Source organism: Rhamphochromis sp. 'chilingali' (genome assembly GCF_963969265.1).
Source record: "Rhamphochromis sp. 'chilingali' genome assembly, chromosome: 14".
NCBI lineage: Eukaryota > Metazoa > Chordata > Actinopteri > Cichliformes > Cichlidae > Rhamphochromis > Rhamphochromis sp. 'chilingali'.
In genome coordinates this window covers 2,976,192-2,996,198 of record NC_137941.1, presented here as the reverse complement: position 1 = coordinate 2,996,198, position 20,007 = coordinate 2,976,192, and the positions used below count along the sequence as shown (strand labels likewise).

The 20,007-nt window shown below is 40.3% G+C and overlaps 1 protein-coding gene across 1 annotated transcript in view; it reads right to left on the bottom strand.

Annotated features, from left to right (window-relative positions):
- Positions 1 to 20,007, bottom strand: part of pth2ra (parathyroid hormone 2 receptor a) — a 63,848-nt gene that overhangs the window by 17,231 nt on the left and 26,610 nt on the right. Inside the window, exons 7-9 of the mRNA XM_080902665.1 lie at positions 18,580 to 18,733; positions 11,346 to 11,406; positions 9,615 to 9,681 (exon numbers count right to left, since the gene is read on the bottom strand). Of these exons, the coding sequence (XP_080758791.1) occupies positions 9,615 to 9,681; positions 11,346 to 11,406; positions 18,580 to 18,733 (282 nt within the window). The remainder of the gene's footprint in view (positions 1 to 9,614; positions 9,682 to 11,345; positions 11,407 to 18,579; positions 18,734 to 20,007) is intronic.

Below are 20,007 nucleotides of genomic sequence, written 5' to 3'. Positions count from 1 at the left end.
TTTGTCCCTCTGTGGGGGGAAACTCCCACTAGGTTTAAATCTGGGACTCCCCCCCCCCATTTGACCTTAGAACTGAAGAAGCTTCTCGGATGAGAGGTGAAACGTCTTCAAGCAACTTAAAGAAGTCCAGACGCTTTTCTTTGCAAGCTCCTTTGACTACGATGAGCTGGATGACTGAAAACCTTCACAGACATTTCCAGAAATACTGATTATTGACTGTGCTAACTATGAATGCTATCATCTGTGCACTATAAGCAATGAAAAACACTGAGATGAGATGTCTCTTCTCTTTGTGCTGGGTGTCCTTTTTACACCAACTGTATGCAATCTACTATAAACTGCCTGTGTGTGTCTGTAAGCATACTCGTTTACTTATAAACTTACCAAAAACCATAAAAAATAATGTTGTATATCAATTATGTGTCCAACATTTTCAGTAAATAATTAGCTGACTGTATCATTGCAAGCTGTGTAAATATGAGGCTGCATTTTAACAGCACAGTAGTCCTGCAGACACTAGACTCATTTTCTGTTCTGCCAGTTCAGATATGAACGTTTGTGTTTAGCAGCTCATTAAACAGAGGAATTAAGAAATTAAACGTTTTTGTTGTAACCAGAGAAAAAGCATAGTTGAAATTAGAGACCATTTTGTTATGCAGTCGTAGTGTTCAAAAGTAACCCAGTGTCGAACAAGCACAGATCTGTAAAATTTTGTAACTATAGTTTCCACTGACATAACCAGCAGGTACTATAATAATCAAATCTGTGTGCAGACAGACAGACAATACTCAAAATCCCCAAAGTACCAAACATTGTTGGCTGAGCTGTTAGTAAAAATCAGACTTTTACCATTAATCACTTAATATAACAACATGGCCTCAACTCTGTAAACACACAATGGACATTTCATTAGGTACACCTGTGCAGCCAACTGCTAACACAAACATCCAATCACATGGAAGCTGGCAACAGTGATTCAAAAAAAAAACAAAAAAAAAAAACCAATCATTACAACCAGTTTGCAGAAGAGCATCTCTGAACCTTGAAGCAGATGGTCTGCAGCAGCAGACCACACCAGGTGTCAGCTGAGAACAGGAAACTGAAGCTACAGTTCATGTGGATCACCCTAAGTGGACAACAGAAGATTGAACAAACACTTCCAGGTCTGATGAGTTTCTGTTCCTGCTGTGTCATTCAGAAGGCAGTGTCAGAACGTGAAAGCGTAGATTTATCCTGCTCTGTATCAGCCATTCAGGCTGCAGGTGGCCTGTCGTGTCAAGATGGACCTGAATATTCTGAGGAATGTTTCCAGCACTTTGCTGAATCTGTGCCACAAAGAATTAGGGAAAGAAAAGTTGGTCCAACAAATGTACACACATTAAGTCTTCATTCAGTAATTTTCTATAACCAGCAGTGAATTTGTCCTGATGAAACAACGCTGCCTCTGATTAGAGTCTGTAGGTGATTTTACCAGTGGGAGCCTGGTGTAAACTCACAGCACGCACAGACAGACACAACTCGGAAGATGTCTTTGAACAAACGTGCAGTTTTAAGTAGCTTGTTCATTAATTCAGAGGTTTTGCATAAGTGCCACTCACAGAAAAACACTGCATAAATTGTGATGTTAAAGCAAGTTTGATATTAAAAAGCCCTCAGTCCAGAGGAGTGATATTCCACGAAATTGATATTCAGTTTTCTATTGGAGAACTATAATCCTGTCATGAATCGCTGTGCGGCAGGCAGGAGTTGGACCCAAAATGCAGGACTCACAGACTCAGGGAGGTGAACTCAAAACTCAGCTTTATTTGCTGGCAGGGAAAAAACATACAAACTAATCTAAACTGGGAACTTAGAAAACTCACAGAGAGACACAGGTAGATCCACACAGCATGAGGGACGACGCGACACTGACTCAGAGAAACACAGGGTTTAAATACACTGGGAAGTAACGAGGGGAATGAGACACAGAAGGAGGGCACAGCTGGGAGAAATCAGGACTGACGAGACAAGCAAAGCAGGACGCATTCACATGAGACACGGACCATCAAAGTAAAACAGGAAGTATCACACAGAGACGCGAACTTGACACAGTGGAGACAGCAACTAAGAAATACAGAGACATAAACCATAAGGCAGAGGTCTAAGAACCAAAATACACAGGGAAATACTCAGCTGGGAACACAAGAGACTAGACTAGAGAGAGTAACAAAAGACCAACCATGAGAACATAATGCACAATGCAGAGTGACAGAAAACAAGAAACTCAAACATGCAAAGACACAATTACACAGAACAGAGGGGACACAGAGAGACATGAAGGGCAAGGGATCAAAACTAGAAGCCATAGAATAAATCACACACAAGTACAATAATACAAAAATCACAAAGAACTAAAAACGCTGGGTCAGGAGACCCAGGACCGTGACAAATCCAAAAGTAATTCCAAGTATTTACTACTAAATATTGAATACAGGGTGCGTGTATTACCTGCACATGTAGTTTATGTGAAACATGGAGCACTACATCATTACCAGTGTGAGACGGGGAAAGTTGGAGCCTTTTTAATGATTTGTAGACCTTGGCCTTCTCAGTGCCTTTATAAAAATATCACAGCTCTGATTATCTATGCAGGTTTTTCTTTTTAGAAACACGGAGAGTTCATTAAAACCGTCCTGAGGTCATTTTCTCTTGGGGTTAATTGTGCTCAGATGTATCTGCCTGAGATTCTTATGCCCTGAGAAATTCATGCACACACACACCTACGTGCGCATGTGCCGCATAGTTTTATCTCCTGTGGAATCTATTATTTGTACATCAGCGGTATCATCGTTGTAAGAAGTTTCCTATTCGGTGATCTAAATTTGAGGGATGGTCAGCCCGTTCTCATCAGTGCATCGGTTAGAAAAACGACCCAACGTTGCTTTTTCTCTCTACAGCATTTTAAAGGACACGAGGAACCAGAGGATACCAAGAACACCTGTTCTTCATCCGAACAAACAGTCTGTACAGCAGTCAGTTTCACGCACGAGTATTTAAAGGAACAAACACAACCTGATTTCACTGGATTGTAGGATGAGCATGTAACAAATGTGGGGCTGTTCTCATCCAGTGATTTATTCATTTATCAGTGACCAAAATATTTCCCCCCTTTATTTTAATTTAGCATTTTAGCCCCTAGTAAGGTCTTTAGTGTACAGTGTAAACTAGCTCGCTGCACGCTGGCCTTACATGTAACCCCAGAAAACTTTCTCACTGCAGTGTTTTGAGCTTTTCATAGCCTTACATCACAATCATAACCCACCACATGTTAAAATAATGAAAAGGGGATTGTGTTACTTTGATGTCCAAATATAGAAACTATTTGTCACAGTCGTGGGTCTGTGGCCCAGTGTGTTGAGTAGTTTATTATTTATTTGTTGCATTATTGCTGTCTGTGTTTTGGTCCCCTTGCCCCTCGTGTTACTCTGTGCTCCCTCTGTTTCTGTGTCATCCCTGCCTGTGTGTTCCCTCTGTTCTAGGTTAGTCAGGTCTCTGCATCTGTGCCTTTGCATGTGTGTTGAGTTTCCTGTCTTATTGTGAAGGTCCGTGTCTTATGTCAGTGTATTCAGTTTGCATCCTCCCTGTCTCGTCATGTCGATTAGCTTCAGCCACGTCTCCCTCCTGTGTGCAGTTTCCTCATTTCCCTATGTGTATTTATAGTGTTTGTTCTCTTGTACTCGTCACTGGTCCGTCTGTGTTACCTCCCTGTGTTATTCTGTCTCACCCTAGCATTATCCTGAACATCATCCCGCGAGTCATGCTTTCAGGTTTCTTTAGTTAGTTCCTCCCAGTTTGGTTATTTCTCAGTTCCTGTCCTCACCACCTCTGTGTCACTCTGTATTTCAGAACTTATATTCAGAACTCTTCTGCTCGAGTCCTCACTAAGACCAAAAAAGTGGACCACATCAGTCCAGCTCTGAGGTCTTTACACTGGCTGCCTGTCCGTCAGAGGATAGACTTTAAAGTTCTGATGCTGGTCTATAAAGCTCTGAATGGTTTAGGACCAAAATACATCAGTGACCTCCTGACCCAGTATGAACCTTCCAGATCCCTCAGGTCATCTGGATCCGGTCTTTTATCAGTTCCCAGAGTCAGAACCAGACATGGAGAAGCTGCATTCAGCTTTTATGCTCCTTATATCTGGAACAAACTCCCAGAAAGCCTCAGATCAGCTGAAACACTCAGTTTATTTAAATCCAGGTTGAAGACTCACCTGTTCTCAGCTGCATTTGAATAAAACACAAAATCCACACTTTTAAGCTTAAATTTCAAAACTAACATTTTAACTACTGATTTTATCTGTTTTGATTTTATATACTGTTTTGTTTGTTTGTTAATTAGTTTGTTTGTTTGCTTGTTTTAATCAATTTTAAATCTTGTTTTTGTTTCTAATGTCTCTGTAAAGCACTTTGAATCACCTTGTTGTTGAATTGTGCTATACAAATAAACTTGCCTTGCCTATTTTCACCCCATGTCAATAAAGATCACTCTTCTCATCTAAGTCATTGCCTGCATCTTTGGGTCCTTCTCTTACTCCACACGGCTTGTCTTGTTAGCCGTGATACTATTACAGAAGTTCAGAATTACACAAAAGGGGATTGATGCAAGGAACACCTAAAACCTTAGTTAAGCTTTGTATTTAACCTCTCAGGAAACAGATGTAGCTGTCCATTTGTTTTGACTTCTTTTAAAATTGCTCAGTAGATGCACATTTACACAGGCTGGTTATGGGGTGCTGGCACAGATGCGCTCAGTCAGACGGAACAACTTTCACATTTGTTCACAAGAGCCAGCTCACTGTAATCCACTAGAAAACAAAGGAATCTGCTTTTGGAATGACCTACAGCATAGAGACAGTGTGGAATAACAAGTTTAAACTCCTTCACCTCTATCCATTACATCCAAACAGTACCCACTGTTAGGGTAATCACATGAGACACGCTATTCCTCTTACAGATAATTCTTTTGGGAGAGAGAGAAGAATAATTGCTATTTCTTACCAAGGAGGACAAAGACGACTCAACCTATTGACCAGAAGCACAGTGAGCCAGCTCTCAAGTCTTTTTTTAGCACCCTTGACTTTTCCTTTGAGATAACGGGAATACACCGAGGTCTTGTACTGCCTCCCAAATTAGATAATAAGCTTCCAGGATGGCCTTGAGGCCCTGAGGAAACACCAGGTAGGAGGCATAGGAGCAAAGATTTAAGATCACCCACAGAGTCAGAAAGGTTTGTGTATGACCTCTGGAGACCTGTCCATGAAGAAATGCTTCATGGCCGCACGGAAGAGAACGGAAAATCCTTTCCTATTTCCTTCAGTAGTGCATTTTTTATATTTTATAAATAAGACCAGTTGTTTTGTTTGTTTGTTTTGCTTCCTCTCGTGGGTACGGCTGAGCTGAAGCAGTTCAGAGGAAAATAAATAAGTAAATCAAACTTCCTGCTGAGCGCTGCGCTGCGTTGCAGCTACCAGGTGCACCTGTTTGAGGTTATTGCTGCCAGGCACCACTTACTAAATCCAAGGATTTACTTATTTTCCCCCCAGCACACGTTTTCTTTTACATGTTCAACAAAAACTGAAAATATTCTATTTACACGTTGCTAATTTAATTTAACATTCTGACCATTATTATCTTAACTGGCTCATTACGCCTAACCAGGCTTTTACCTGCTGTAACAATTTGCCATGCTGATAAATCATAATGACTCCAAATTATATAATGTGTCTCTGCTGGGATAATAACAATAACAATTGCTTAATAATTAGAATTAGATGGAAGATATTTTATTTATTATTCTATTTAAAATAAATAAATAAATAAATAAATATTGGAATTACAAAAACGGCCCACATACTCTATTCTTCTTTGTTTCACAGAGAGCAGCCCACCAGCCCACGGATACTTCACCACCTCCAACCCATCGACTTACACCAGCCCTCAGGACCACCACTTGTAAGTATAATGAATCGATACTCAGCTGCTGTACAACTAATGCTGAGCTATTTTAAAAGCAAGTGAAAGATTTGTCACCAGCAAGCCCCCGCTGTGAGGATACCCCGACAGATTCAGACCACAATGGAGTGCTGTCAGCGCTTCATGATGGATTTCTAACTCAATCTGATTGTATGAGCAGATTCCGCCTGCTTTAATTACAGTAAACCCTTGTTTTTCTTCTAGTTGAGGTTAATAAATACCTGGCAGCAATTTAAGGAAATATGGCACACACGAGCCAGGCATCGGTGCTTGGATGTCTCTCCTGGCTGCAGCCCATTAAGTGTAACCTGGCACGTATTTGTGAGAAAAATGTAGACTAAGCATCTGATCTCACTGGCAGTGTTTTAACTTTGTGCTGGCAGAGTCTGCTTTCTATACAGATCCTATGGCAATCACCACTGACAGCCTGACAAGTCGCTGAGCACAAAAACGCCCCGAGCACGCACAGAGTGAGGTCACAGGTGCCGACCGGGCAAAAAAAAGAGCTGTCTGTGGACACAGATAAGAAGAAGCTTCTTCCAGGTGCTCCCTCATTCATCAGAGGTTAGCTTCGCTCGTGGTTCTGCATACTCGATTCAGCAGATTCTTGCGCCGGATGACCTTCCTGTTGCAATCCCAGAGGAATTTATGTCTCCTCCTGGTCTCAAACCTTCAAGTGTTCAGCGATTGTGCAAACCACTGCATCACGGAGCCACACTGTCTGTGGACAAAGGTCCTCAACCTTATCCCACACAGTGACTCATTCTTCTCTGTGCCTCACTGAAACTCACTAGCTCTGCATGTAACTAAAATGATAAACAGACTGCCTGATATGGTGTTTTTTGTAGTCTGAGGACTCAAAGCTTTTTGCACTGCAGGCCACATTCACACACTCATTTATACAAATTTCACTCGATTATTTTTAAAAGTTTCTGACCTATCACAAACAATCCTGTATTTGTGATGGGGGCAATTTGGGATTCAGGGTCTTTGACATGCAGAGTGGACCAGTCAGGGACTGAAAATGAGTGTTGGTTTTGGATATTAGCAGACAGTTTAGTTTGAATAATGCTCTGATCAGACGAAAACTAAAGAAGCCACCCTCACTATGCGTCACATTTTTTTGATCGGTAGTACCCGCTGTTACAGGTGCATCGCCTAAAGTAATTATTTAAAATGCACAAGTCACCCTTTGCTCATTTTTACACCTAGTTATTTGCTTTCTGTTCCAGTTTCGATGTGCCGATGAGCTTATTGTGTGACAACTTTAATCAAAGGAGAACGACAGGATTGCAACAACTCAGTGTGCAGCGTGATCTGGATAATTGCTGCTCTTCCTTTGTGTTATTTTGCCTCTTCGTGCTCCCCATTGTTTTGGTTAGCCTTGTGGTTTAGCTGCTTGACTTGTCGTCTTTGTGCCTGCATCGTTAAGTCAACCGAGTTGTTTGTTTGTTTGGTGTACAATTCCCAGGAGGCTTTGGTATCTTTTCCTAATTCTTCCTTTAACTCTTTCATTCCTGCATCATAATTGATATGTAAGTTTTTCAGGCTTGTGCATATTTTTTTACCCCTGAATAAACCTAAATAGATCACCAAACATTTTAAGTGATATAATAAAAATTAAAGTTCATAAAAAATATTTAATATTTAATTCATGATCAGAAGGTTCAGTAAACATTTTCAAAAATGTGAATATTTTGGTAATTTTTTCATGGTTCAGGCATTAAAAGGTTAAAAGCAGGACGTGTCATGATCCTGGGCTCCAGCGTTTTCTGGGACTCTGTTTTCTGTTTGATAGTTTCCGCTTAACTTTGTTGCACTTTTCAGTTTAGTTATAACCTTTGCTTTGGTTAAGTTTGTATTCTGATTTTGTGTTCATCATTTTCTCTGTTATTCTCAGGTTTTTCCGGCTCTTCTATGTTCCCCACGTCTAGTATCTGTTTCCATCATATTTTCTGTTGTTAGGCAGTTTTGTCTTTGTTTACATCGTTCTGTCAATTTCATGTGTTTTAGTCTCAGTCGGGTTATTTTTGTGATAGTCTCTTCAGTTCAGTTTGCTTCCCTCGTGCTCGTTAACTGATTCGGTTCACCTGAGCCTTGTTGTCCTCAGCTGTGTCGCTTTCCCTGATTATCTCATGTCTATTTAAGTCCTCAGTTTCTCTCTGTTCTTTATCATGTCGTTGCCCCTCCCTCCTCAATTGTGCCCAGTTTGTTCTGTTATGAAATAAGTTCTAGTTTTTTGTTTCGGTCGCGTTCCTTGTTATTTTCTATTTTGTTTCCCGGGCTGCAACAATAAAGCTGTTTAAGTTCTGTTTAGCCCGTCTGACAAGCCCTCTCTCTGCCTACCACACAAACAGCACACAACATTGCATGCACTTTACTACATCGCATTCATATGGTATAAAGGTAGTAAATGGCTTTTCCAGCCTGAGACCAATTTTCTGTGAACAACTGGTAAAAGAACAAATCCTTCTGAGTGAACTCTATTTAAATTCCATAGGTGGTGTTTGGCTTCCCGACACATGAGGGGAATAAGTGTGGAAATTGTAAGCAAAAACAAGTTAGCATTGTCCAAATGAAAGAGGATTGCTGTACACCTTCAGCCTGTTTTCCAGCTGTGGTTGGTGAGCGTGCCTGTGTGCTCCTTCAGATTTATTCCTTAGATTCAACATGTTTCAGATCCAACATATCTCCCATCAGCCACCACCGCTCCGTCTGTCCAATAACAAACACGCACCACTAAAAGTTAAGTGCAAGTGCGAAACCACAACATAAACAGTCAGAGTCACAAGTCAGAGCTGCATGATTGTTAAATATGAAGCACAGAGAAGGTGTTAGAATGAAGGACACGCGGTGGATCCACCAATCAGAAGGTCACAGGTTGAGTTCTTCATGTGCCAGAACGGTGTGTTTGATATTATTCATGTGTGAATGGGTGAAACTGGCTCATGAAAGCACTTCAGTGGTCGATAAAACTCAACTTAAAGTATTGCAATATCACTCTATTTACTGTTTTTCATACTCCGGCACACTGAAGCCTCGAGAGAGAATAAAACGCTGCTTGCAGTTTGTATTTTTAGATTGCTCCCTGCCAAACTTTCAATCAAATCTTTATTTATTTCTGATCTGTAAAGGATACTGAGTGCACACTGCTGCTGAACTGGTTACCAGCAAGATCTTAACGTGAATAGGGAACAGAGATTTATAGATTTATTTATAATATTATTTCTCTTATGTTACAAAACTGCTAATTTTATTGGCTTTAATTGGAGAATTTCATCTTGTAGTAACAGCATCCAAAGCATAAAATCATAACTCGCGTTTAATAACTTTAAATAACCAAATATTAGAAATTCAGAGGTTATGAGAGAAAACTCTGCATTTCAGAAGACAGTCATATAGAATGAGCCACCGATGCTTCATCGTGCTCAGCAACAAGTTGTTTGTGTTCATGGAAGGAAACTTCAAACCTTTCAGGTTACAAGCAAGAAATTCAAAAGCCTGAAGTGAAATTATAGAGGACTGCCCCTTTTTACAAAAGTGTATCCTTGTGAATTTTCAAGCTGCATTTATAGGCAGCAACAAATGTAGCACTCTTACCCCAATCGCTGTCAAGATGGGAACCTGGTAGATCCATTTGATGTTCCCAGCGCTCAACTCCCAGCACCTGCAGGTGACACAGATGCAGAGGAAGGAAGAAGATTCTCAGTGAGAGAGGCAGAAGCAAAAGGTGATGGTGTCATTCAGAAAAGCAGACTGAGTAGAGAAGTGGAACTGTGTAGAGAAACTCTGAAATGCTCGAGACTGCAGTGATGGTGTGATGATCCTAGTGTTTCTATTATTTTTTCCTGTGACAATAACTGAATATGAGCTTCTTTTGGAGGTTTTCACATCTTTAAGTTATATTTTCTGGATTTAAGATGGCACTGATTTATTTTCTGTGCCATCTTTGAGTTAATGTAGGAATGAATTTCAATTATTGTTTGTCTTTGTTTCATATAACAGTAGCCTGAGGTCCCTCAGTGCTATTGCATCTGTTCCTCTCTTTAAGTATTCGCATCCTCTATTGTTCCCTGTTTTCTTGTTTCGTGCGTCCTTCAGGTTAGTTTTGGTTTTACTTCCTGTCTCCGTCTTCCCCTGGCTCTTCTAACCTGTTCCGACCTGTCTCTTGTTGTCTAATCAGCCCTTTGTGTATAAATAGTCCTGTCTCCCTTTTGTGCTTTGTCGAAGCATCTGTTTCCCTGTGTGGTGCTCTCAGTGGTCTCCTGTGACTTATCTTGGTTTCTAGACTTTATTTATGGCCTAAATGCAGGTTCTGTTATTTAACTCTGCCTCTGGTTTCCTACATTTGGGTCCAAAGCTCTACGCTCAATGCTTTTAGACACACAGAGCAAATAAAAAGGTGTATGAATAAAGTCAGAAACAGGCAGAGGTGTGACCTACTTTAGATACTGCTAAAGAAGAACAGCAAAGGAAAATTAGATATTTTCCATTTAACTTGTTAATACATTTTAAATTCAAAGGAGAATGTTAGTTTTTTCATTTTTGATTATAATTTTTTTAATTTACTGTTTGTTTGTTTTTTAATCTGGGGTTGTTTTTATTATTTTGGGTTTAATTTAATTTCCCAATTCTAGTTTAGGTCATATCACATTATCTAAATATTTTGATTAAGGATTTTAAAATGCCAAAACGTCAGCTTGTATTTCTTGCAGTAGTTTGTGGTGAATATTGTCATGTTGCACAAACCAGGATATTGACCGACTGCCTGCATTTGTTGTTCCCGTTTTGACTTATAATTCCTGTGGTCTCTCATGTTTAACTCTCTAACAACTCTTTTCATTATCCAGATTTTGCCTTGTGTACTTCAAACATTGGCAACGTCTGAAGGTGCTTGATTTGGTATCAAGCACTCCAAATCAAGCATTCTTTGCATATCAAATCCTGTATTTCACTGATTCAAATGTCACCACAATTAAGCAGTGATTACAACGTCCCGCCTCTCTTCTTATTCATTTTGAAGTTTATTTTTTCCAAACTTTTTTGGCAGATGTTTTTATAATCCTGTGAGGTCTTAGTTATCAGTGGAGATGGGCCCAATGCTTACACAGTCTCTGTGGTATCACAATATGTCATTATAGTTTTTATATCATTTTCTTAAAGATGGTTATCCTTCTGACTGGCTATCATCTACATTTTGAACACAGAAGACAGTTTTTACACAGTTTTTACAAAACACAGGGTTAGGGTTAGGTTTTGGAGGGAGGGCTGGAGGACGTCTTACACCTCGCAGGGATAATCTCGTTAGAGTCTGAGTCCTCTCTCTCTTACCTTGCATCTGCCACTGTTGCCCTGACGATCGCCCACACTGCCACAAAAACAGCTGGAACACCTGAAATTAGACATAATGCAAAATGAGATGTTTTGCAGGTGATGTCATATGTGCTGTTTACCTGATTTATTTCCCAGACTGCACTTCACATTGTTTGTCGCTGTATCTCTGACACATCACAATACAGAAGGAGAACCAAGCTGAGGTGATCGTTACAATTTAAAAGCAGCCTGTTTGCTTTATTGACAAAAGTGTAAAACTGTTATTTTAAAATAATATTCAGTCACGACAGAGTGGATCCTGGTGAAAGGTGTTGTATTGGTGTTGTAAAAGGTCACATTACTCAAAGGTCACAAAGTAGGAGAAATAAAACCCGACACGGGCATGTTAGCTAATGCAGGCATCACACACAGAACATGACGTGAATGTAAACATCAGAGTAATCCCACATGCTGGTGACATACAGACACACTTAATTACACATTCATACTTCATGATATAACGCCCTCCGACCCAGCAGCTTTGATTCATGGCGAGTCTCAGAGCAGCACATTCAGCCTCTCCTGTCAGGCGTAATTCTTCTGTCTCTAAAGAGCTTTTGTGTGTTTTCTTATGTGTACACAAACACACATACAGGGACTTCCTAAAGAAACTTCCAACTGCACTGTTACTTTGTTCAAACTGTGTGGGTTGTTATTGATTTCCCTTCCACTCCACAGTTTCTAAACCATTTAAAAACACTTAAATGTACCAGTGTAAAAACAAGAGTAAATGCATTAACTATTCGACTAAGATTTGGTACCTTTGGGGAGTAATATGTTTAAACCTAAACTTTAGAGTGGTTTTGTAGATTAAGTTACACCACATTCTCATTCCCAGAGTGTTAAAGTCAGTTGTTTAGTCATAAATCCACAAGGACTCCTTTTGACTTCAGTGACTACAAGGTTTAAAGTTTCATCCTCCCGTGAATCTCTGGAGCACTTTAAGCTCAGCTGTTACTTCAAGATCGCTCCTTAAAATGCTTGCAGAGGGCAATTTTACCACGGCCTTCGACTTGGACAGAGTAAACATCAGCTTCTTTCAAACCTTCAGATGAAGTATCGTGGTGGTTATTGTGCAGCTGGTGCTGAGAACTGGGTCTCCATCTATGGCTTAGTAGTTTTAAACTAGAAGTATGCTTGTTGTTCATTTCAACATTCCCAGGGCAGTGCACCATTTATGTCAACTGGAGTCAAACCGTACCATGGCGAGGTGGCTGAGAGGGAATATTCAGTAACATAACCGGAACCATGGCCAAACTTCACAGTAGTGTTCTTGTGCATCTGAATGCATCTCGCAGTGCTACTTCAAAATCACTCCCTTTAAGCATGTTTGCAAGTCTGCAGTTTCACTACTGTCCTCAAACTTGTTTCAGTCTTGTATGTTGACTGTCATAGTTGGAGCCTGAGCACTAAAAGTCCAAATGCTCTATTGCACAGGTGTCGAAGTCCAGGCCTCGAGGGCCGGTGTCCTGCAGGTTTTAGATGTGTCCTTGATCTAACACAGCTGATTTAAATGGCTAAATTACCTCCTCAACATGTCTTGAAGTTCTCCAGAGGCCTGGTAATGAACTGATCACTTGATTCAGGTGTGTTGACCCAGGGTGAGATCTAAAACCTGCAGGACACCGGCCCTCGAGGCCTGGAGTTCGACACCCCTGCTCTATTGTATCTGCTCTGTTTACTAATTCGTCAAATGAATTAGCTTTTTGGAGGCCTTAACATGCAACAGCTAAATCACAGAATTTAGCACACACATCAGGTCTGGTAAACATAATTTCCTTAGAGATTAATAAAGTATTCTGATTCCAATTCTGGAAGAAAAAAAATTACATGTTTATTGGTTTGGGGTTTTCAAAATGCCACCTTTGCAGGTTATAAATAAGTATTATGGACACACAGTTTGAGGTACATGAATGAAATTTGGTACATATGTGTAACATGCAAAGACGGACAACAAAGTCTATGGCCTCCCTGACCCAACAGGAAGTCTGCCATATTGAACTGAAAATGGCTTTTTCAAACTCCACGTAGAGATTTTATCGAATAAAACTCATATTCAGTCAGTTTAAACTACAGACTTGGGCAATATTAAACTGCTGAACTTGCATTACACGCACATTGTCTAATCTCGACCCAACTTTTCAGGTATGATAAGGATTTACCCCTGAACATATTTTAATTGTAATACTTAATAGCTGTCATAGTGCCAGGAACAGGACATGCAATGATTTCTGCTCCCAGGTTGACCAAATCCATCTCAAAAGTGGTCAGAATCAACATCAGATAGTGATGATGCTTCAGTGTGAAACTGTAAGCAAAAAAATAGTGCGCTTGATATACGAGTCTCAAATTTGGCAGCCTTACGTAATACCTCAAGATGTAGAGAAAAATCTCTTGGAGCCATGTCCCAAAGCCAGCAGGAAGTCAGCCATACTGAATTTAAGAATTTATTGATGTGTACTTTAACAAACCCCACCAAAACATTTCGTCAGATCAACATGAACAATGGTGATCTGACAAAGTGCAAACTGAACTCCTTGGTGATATTAAACTGCGAAGATTTTGAGTTTTCATGAAAGGTCATGGTGGCATGACAAAGTTCAATTATTCATCACAGGACGCACCTTGTCCAGTCTGTCCCTAACTTCACGTGCTGGATAGGACACGCCTACGTGCTAATATTAGGTCACACAGTAGGTAATAATCATCATTTAATCTACCGTGGCTCAGGGAGTTGGGAATCGCATCTGTCACCGGAAGGTCGCCGGTTCAATCCCCGGGCTCTCTGTCCTGGTCGTTGTGTCCTTGAGCAAGACACTTTACCCTACTTGCCTACTGGTGTTGGCCAGAGGGCCCAATGGCGCGATATGGCAGCCTCGCTTCTGTCAGTCGGCCCCAGGGCAGCTGTGGCTACAACCGTAGCTTGCCTCCACCAGTGTGTGAATGTGAGAGTGAATGAATAGTGGCATTGTAAAGCGCTTTGGGTGCCTTGAAAAGCGCTATATAAATCCAATCCATTATTATTATTACGTGAAATTTAAATTGTTTGTTCCACACCTGATCTACATTAGTGTGATATACGGTTAGACAACTGACAAACAGTGGGCACAGAAGGTGTTCAGTAAGTAAGTGACGCAGCACCCAATTAGCTTCCTAAACTGAAAACAGCCACATGTCCGTGTGAGTCTAGTCAACCGCAGCATGCCCGAGATGTAGCTCAGCTCGACCTCAGCACGGGTCGGTTGAAGCTGGCCTGGACGTGTGGCAGGGTGCGAGGGCCCTCTCGTCGCTTTTTGCAGCTTTAATTGGTCATTAAATCTGAGTCTCCATGTATGTCTGATTCTGAATTTCTAGCAAGTTTCAATTAAAGAGTCCAGTTTCCAACCCAGAAAGCAATGAACTGGGTCAGAAATGCAATCAGCAGCATACGTGTCCTGTTTATTCCCACATTCAGAGTTTTCCACTGCGAATTAATCCAAACGCTATCCCCGATGCCTGAGAAAGCACATGTGGGGTAAAAGATTTCAACTCTGGTTTCTGCCATCAACCCACAGTGCTGTCATTCTGCACGCACAAAACGGGGATTTCATTTTTTCTGATGGTTTGCAACTTTTTGCACTTTCACACAGTGAAAAAGGTGTTGAATGATTGCTGTGCTGACACACTAGCAGAGATCCAGTGAACATCGCAGGGGCACCTGTGCAATTTGACAAAATGGGACTTCCAGTGAGCCACTAAAAACAGCCAGACTGGAAGCCATTTGAACATGACCTTAAAGGACCCCTCTGATTCATTAGATAAGCATCAGGGTTCCCAACCCTACCCATAATTCTGGTGCCTAAGCTAACCAGAGTGAATGCTGATGTAAAAAGCCAATGTTGCTTTTCTTCTCAAAACCTTGAGCCACTGCATCAAGGCGCCAACGTCAAATGTGTGACAGAATTGCACTTTTTGATGCTGTGGCGATGATAATATTTTAAATTGCTCCACCAGAGACCATAACTATCTGAGAAGCACAGATACTAGCAAATATTACTCTGAGGCAGGAAAGGAAACAACCCACACTGTCACTGTGTGAGAAGCTAAGACGACGATGTGAGATCCACTTTTGCAAAAAGAGAAATTAAATGTGACAGAACCATTTTTTCTTCCTCTGACATCATTAACAGCAGCATTTATAATGCACGTATTCTATTGCCACTGCCACTTAACTCATTAAGCAACTCCTCAAATCTGTCACACGCTCTAAATTGTATTTGGATGCATGTGGAATTACTGATGGTGTCTCCTGTTCATGCGGCTTCACAAACAGACGTGATAAGATTGTGACTGTCGTTGGCCGAGATCAGCTCCTCATACCTCTTCCCTCTATCATCACTATAAACCCCTTCTCTAAATGCAACAGCTTCAATATTGTTAGCATAATTAATCACTGGAACTTTAATCGGGTGATAAGTGGTCCCCGTCCTTCAGTATGTATATTCTGCAGACCAGACATTTGAAATGAATTCTGTATCTTATCTGCAGCTCCAAAGACAAAATGAAGAAAGAGAGAGAGAGGTTGGCAGAGCTTAAAGGGAGTGTGGGAGCAGAGAAAAGAGCAGGGATGTAATCATGATCTTGTGTTAGTCACCGAGTTTCTTCACTGGGAAAGCTAATGGCTTATAGATATTTTGCAGCGAGTGCTTGACGATAACTGCAGATGGAAACAAAACACCGTGTTGTTAAAGGAACCGTTGGGCTTTCATCTAAAACATGACAAATTAAAAATGTGCTAAAAGTGTGTGTTTAGGGCAACTTTACCAATAAGACGACTTAAAAATGGTTGATAGTGAACTCTAACAGATATATCTGCAAAGTGTTTTACCCTGCTGGGGAATGCTTCCCCCTCTTATCTCTTGCTGGTGTCATGCTGTCGAGCCAAAGCAGCTCAAAAATGTGTGCTGAAAAAATAATTAGTTCAAAAGAAGGCAGGGAGTGGCGGCATCATTATGTGGATTCATCCCCTCCTGTGAATGAACACATGGATTCATAAAAGACAAACCACAAGCCAAAGAATGGCTGTAAATTATGCAAATATACAAATCAGCTTAAGAAAATGCATCGCATTCCCTTTATATTCCTCAGTCATAAATTTTAATAGTATTATTTGGTATATGGAGGAATTTTACAGTAACTTTTTGAGAATGTTTTAACGTGTCTGTAAAGCAAATTTCAGTTAATGAATCAGGCGACCCCAAAGACTTGAGCAGAAAGGCTATTTATTTTACAGAAATAGTGCTTTAATGATTTAAAAAGTAAATGAAAATTTTTTTTAAATGTCTGATTTAAAATATGTTTAAAATAATAAAGTTTGTACATTTTTGCTTGAACTGTTAATCCATTATTTTCCAAATGTTTGTTAAAGCTCCTCCTCAAATAACCAGAAGTTCAAATTTATAAATATTTCGCTACATGATTATAGGCAGATTATATAATAATTCCCAAAAGCTTTAATAGTTCATGGATAAACAGCTGAAAAAGCAAACAGAGATGTAAACGTACAGACATGAAAATGAAAGCCTATATTAATCTTTTTAGGAGCACAGAGTTCTGTAAAGAGATCCGTCGACTCCATGCTGATAAATGATAGAAGCGCCTTTAGCAGCAGTAACAGAAGAATTCATTTTCTGTATGATTTTATTTTTCTCTCACATTGTTGGAGGAATTCTGGCCTGCTCTACTTCGCATCCCTGCTTCAGTTCATTGAGGTTTATATCTCTCTGGTGCTTTCACAGCATTTCAAACAGGTTTAGGTCTGAACTTTTGACTGAACCGCTGCAGCGCCTTCTTTCTTTTCTATTTCAGAAAATATTTTTTTATATAGAGGAGTTTATGGTTGACCCAGTGCTGGAACATCAGTAAAAACACCTCAAACTCTGCCTTCTCCTCTTTGGTCTCTTTGGTCTGGTGGCTATTGTTTCAGAAGTCTTGTGGTTTGCAAACCTCAGGCTACGTTCACACTGCAGGTCTTGATGCTCAATTCTGATTTTTTGATCAAATCCGATTTTTTTTTTGGCTGCTTGTTCACACTACAAATAAAATGCGACAGCCAACGCGCTCTAGTGTGAACGCTCAAAGCGGCCGCGTGCGCAAAAGAAGACGTCACACACAACGCGTTCAGTTTAGACCCAGACCAACAGTATTGTTTGACTGATGCACCTTAATATAAAGACTTCGGTCTTTACGTTTCCCAATTTTTGCTTTAAGTTATTGTGTTATTTACATAATAATGTAAATAACCTAATAATGATCCTTATTGCTGTTTTAGAGCAGCGGTGCTTCAAAGGATAGCTGCAGATTTCTGTCAGAATCTGCAGATTATACAGTACAAAGAAAATGTTCACGTTGTCTTCCCAACAGTTTCACACACTTGCAAGTAATCAGTTAAGTGCATCTGATTAGCAGCACCTGGCTGCTGCACAACCTCTTAATTCCTATAGAACCAGTAATGGTGCACATAGTTTTCACAGGACTGCATTTGATCACATTTGAACTTTCAACGCAGTTTGATGGAGGAGTCAATAAAAGGTCTATTATTATTTTATATTTTAGTATTTTATTACAGCTGATGTAATCCAACATTAGTGACTTAAAGTAACTACAAGTAAAGAAAACCAGAGGAGACGGAAAAGTAATGTGAATGCTCTTTGCTCTTTGCTTGTTCATGCGGCTTCAAAGAAACAAACGAAAAATCTGTTGTGGGGAAAAAACCCTTTCATCTACTTTTCTTAACAATGTGACACACTCCTTTGCAAGGACAGAACAAAAACTTGAACAAAAACACAAGACAAATCTGTTCTGTTTCAGATGAAACAACATAATTTTATTCCAAAAGTCTTTTTTGCTGCTTTTGATGTGATGAATTACACAACTGCCATCAAAACAACAATAAACTGCAGATATAAAACTGACTTCTGTTAATCACTCACTTAACTCTGCTCGAAAGGTTTGGAAATTCCCCTACACAGCAGACATAAACTATATTAATGAGTCTCTTCTCTGAAGCATGTTGGAAAACATTAAGCGCTGTTTTACATATGGTGTCATATTGTAGTTGCAATGAAGCCATAAACTTCAGAACTGATGCTTTCGTCACGTTTTGTCCTCCTTCATAACTGCGTTATGTGTAATGTAATCTTTTAGTGCTTACCCCATCCGATGAGTATCAAACCCCAGAGGTATTTGGAATCTGATCGGAAGGCCATGAAGATGAGACTGTGGAGGTAAAGGCCTTCTACCAGAATCCAGTAGTAATTGGTAGCCAGAAAGTAGATGAAGAGCAGCACAGTCACCTTGCAGCCAATCTGAAAGCATTAACAGTTTTATCAGATCCTATTTGAAACTAGTATTATGCAGCTTATTATGCTGTTATTTTGCATGTCTGTGTGTTGACACACGCAATGATCACAGTACTTCAAAGTATTCAAAGACCACAGGTGATGATAAGAGAGGAAATGATCTCATTACAATCAGAAGCAGCTTGCTGTATAAATTTGCACAAAGATGTTATTAACTAGAACATAAACACAGAGTAAAGCAGCTTCTGCTAACTATGTCATTGTTTGTGTATGATTCCAAGATTAGTGACATGTACAGGCTATGCCCACTAAATTTTATACTGTAAAGGTTTCAGACGTAAACTGGATTGTTTTCTTTGTCATTTTTCATCTCTGAAAATCAAAATCGTATGATAGAAGTCTGCTAAACTCACTACTCAGTTGTTACAATAGAACTGACACTATATACAGTGGGGCAAAAAAGTATTTAGTCAGCCACCGATTGTGCAAGTTCCCCCACCTAAAATGATGACAGAGGTCAGTAATTTGCACCAGAGGTACACTTCAACTGTGAGAGACAGAATGTGAAAAAAAATCCATGAATCCACATGGTAGGATTTGTAAAGAATTTATTCGTAAATCAGGGTGGAAAATAAGTATTTGGTCAATAACAAAAATACAACTCAATACTTTGTAACATAACCTTTGTTGGCAATAACAGAGGTCAAACGTTTACTATAGGTCTTTACCAGGTTTGCACACACAGTAGCTGGTATTTTGGCCCATTCCTCCATGCAGATCTTCTTGAGAGCAGTGATGTTTTGGGGCTGTCGCCGAGCAACACGGACTTTCAACTCCCGCCACAGATTTTCTATGGGGTTGAGGTCTGGAGACTGGCTAGGCCACTCCAGGACTTTCAAATGCTTCTTACGGAGCCACTCCTTTGTTGCCCGGGCGGTGTGTTTTGGATCATTGTCATGTTGGAAGACCCAGCCTCGTTTCATCTTCAAAGTTCTCACTGATGGAAGGAGGTTTTGGCTCAAAATCTCACGATACATGGCCCCATTCATTCTGTCCTTAACACGGATCAGTCGTCCTGTCCCCTTGGCAGAAAAACAGCCCCATAGCATGATGTTTCCACCCCCATGCTTCACAGTAGGTATGGTGTTCTTGGGATGCATCTCAGTATTCTTCTTCCTCCAAACACGACGAGTTGAGTTTACACCAAAAAGTTCTACTTTGGTTTCATCTGACCACATGACATTCTCCCAATCCTCTGCTGTATCATCCATGTGCTCTCT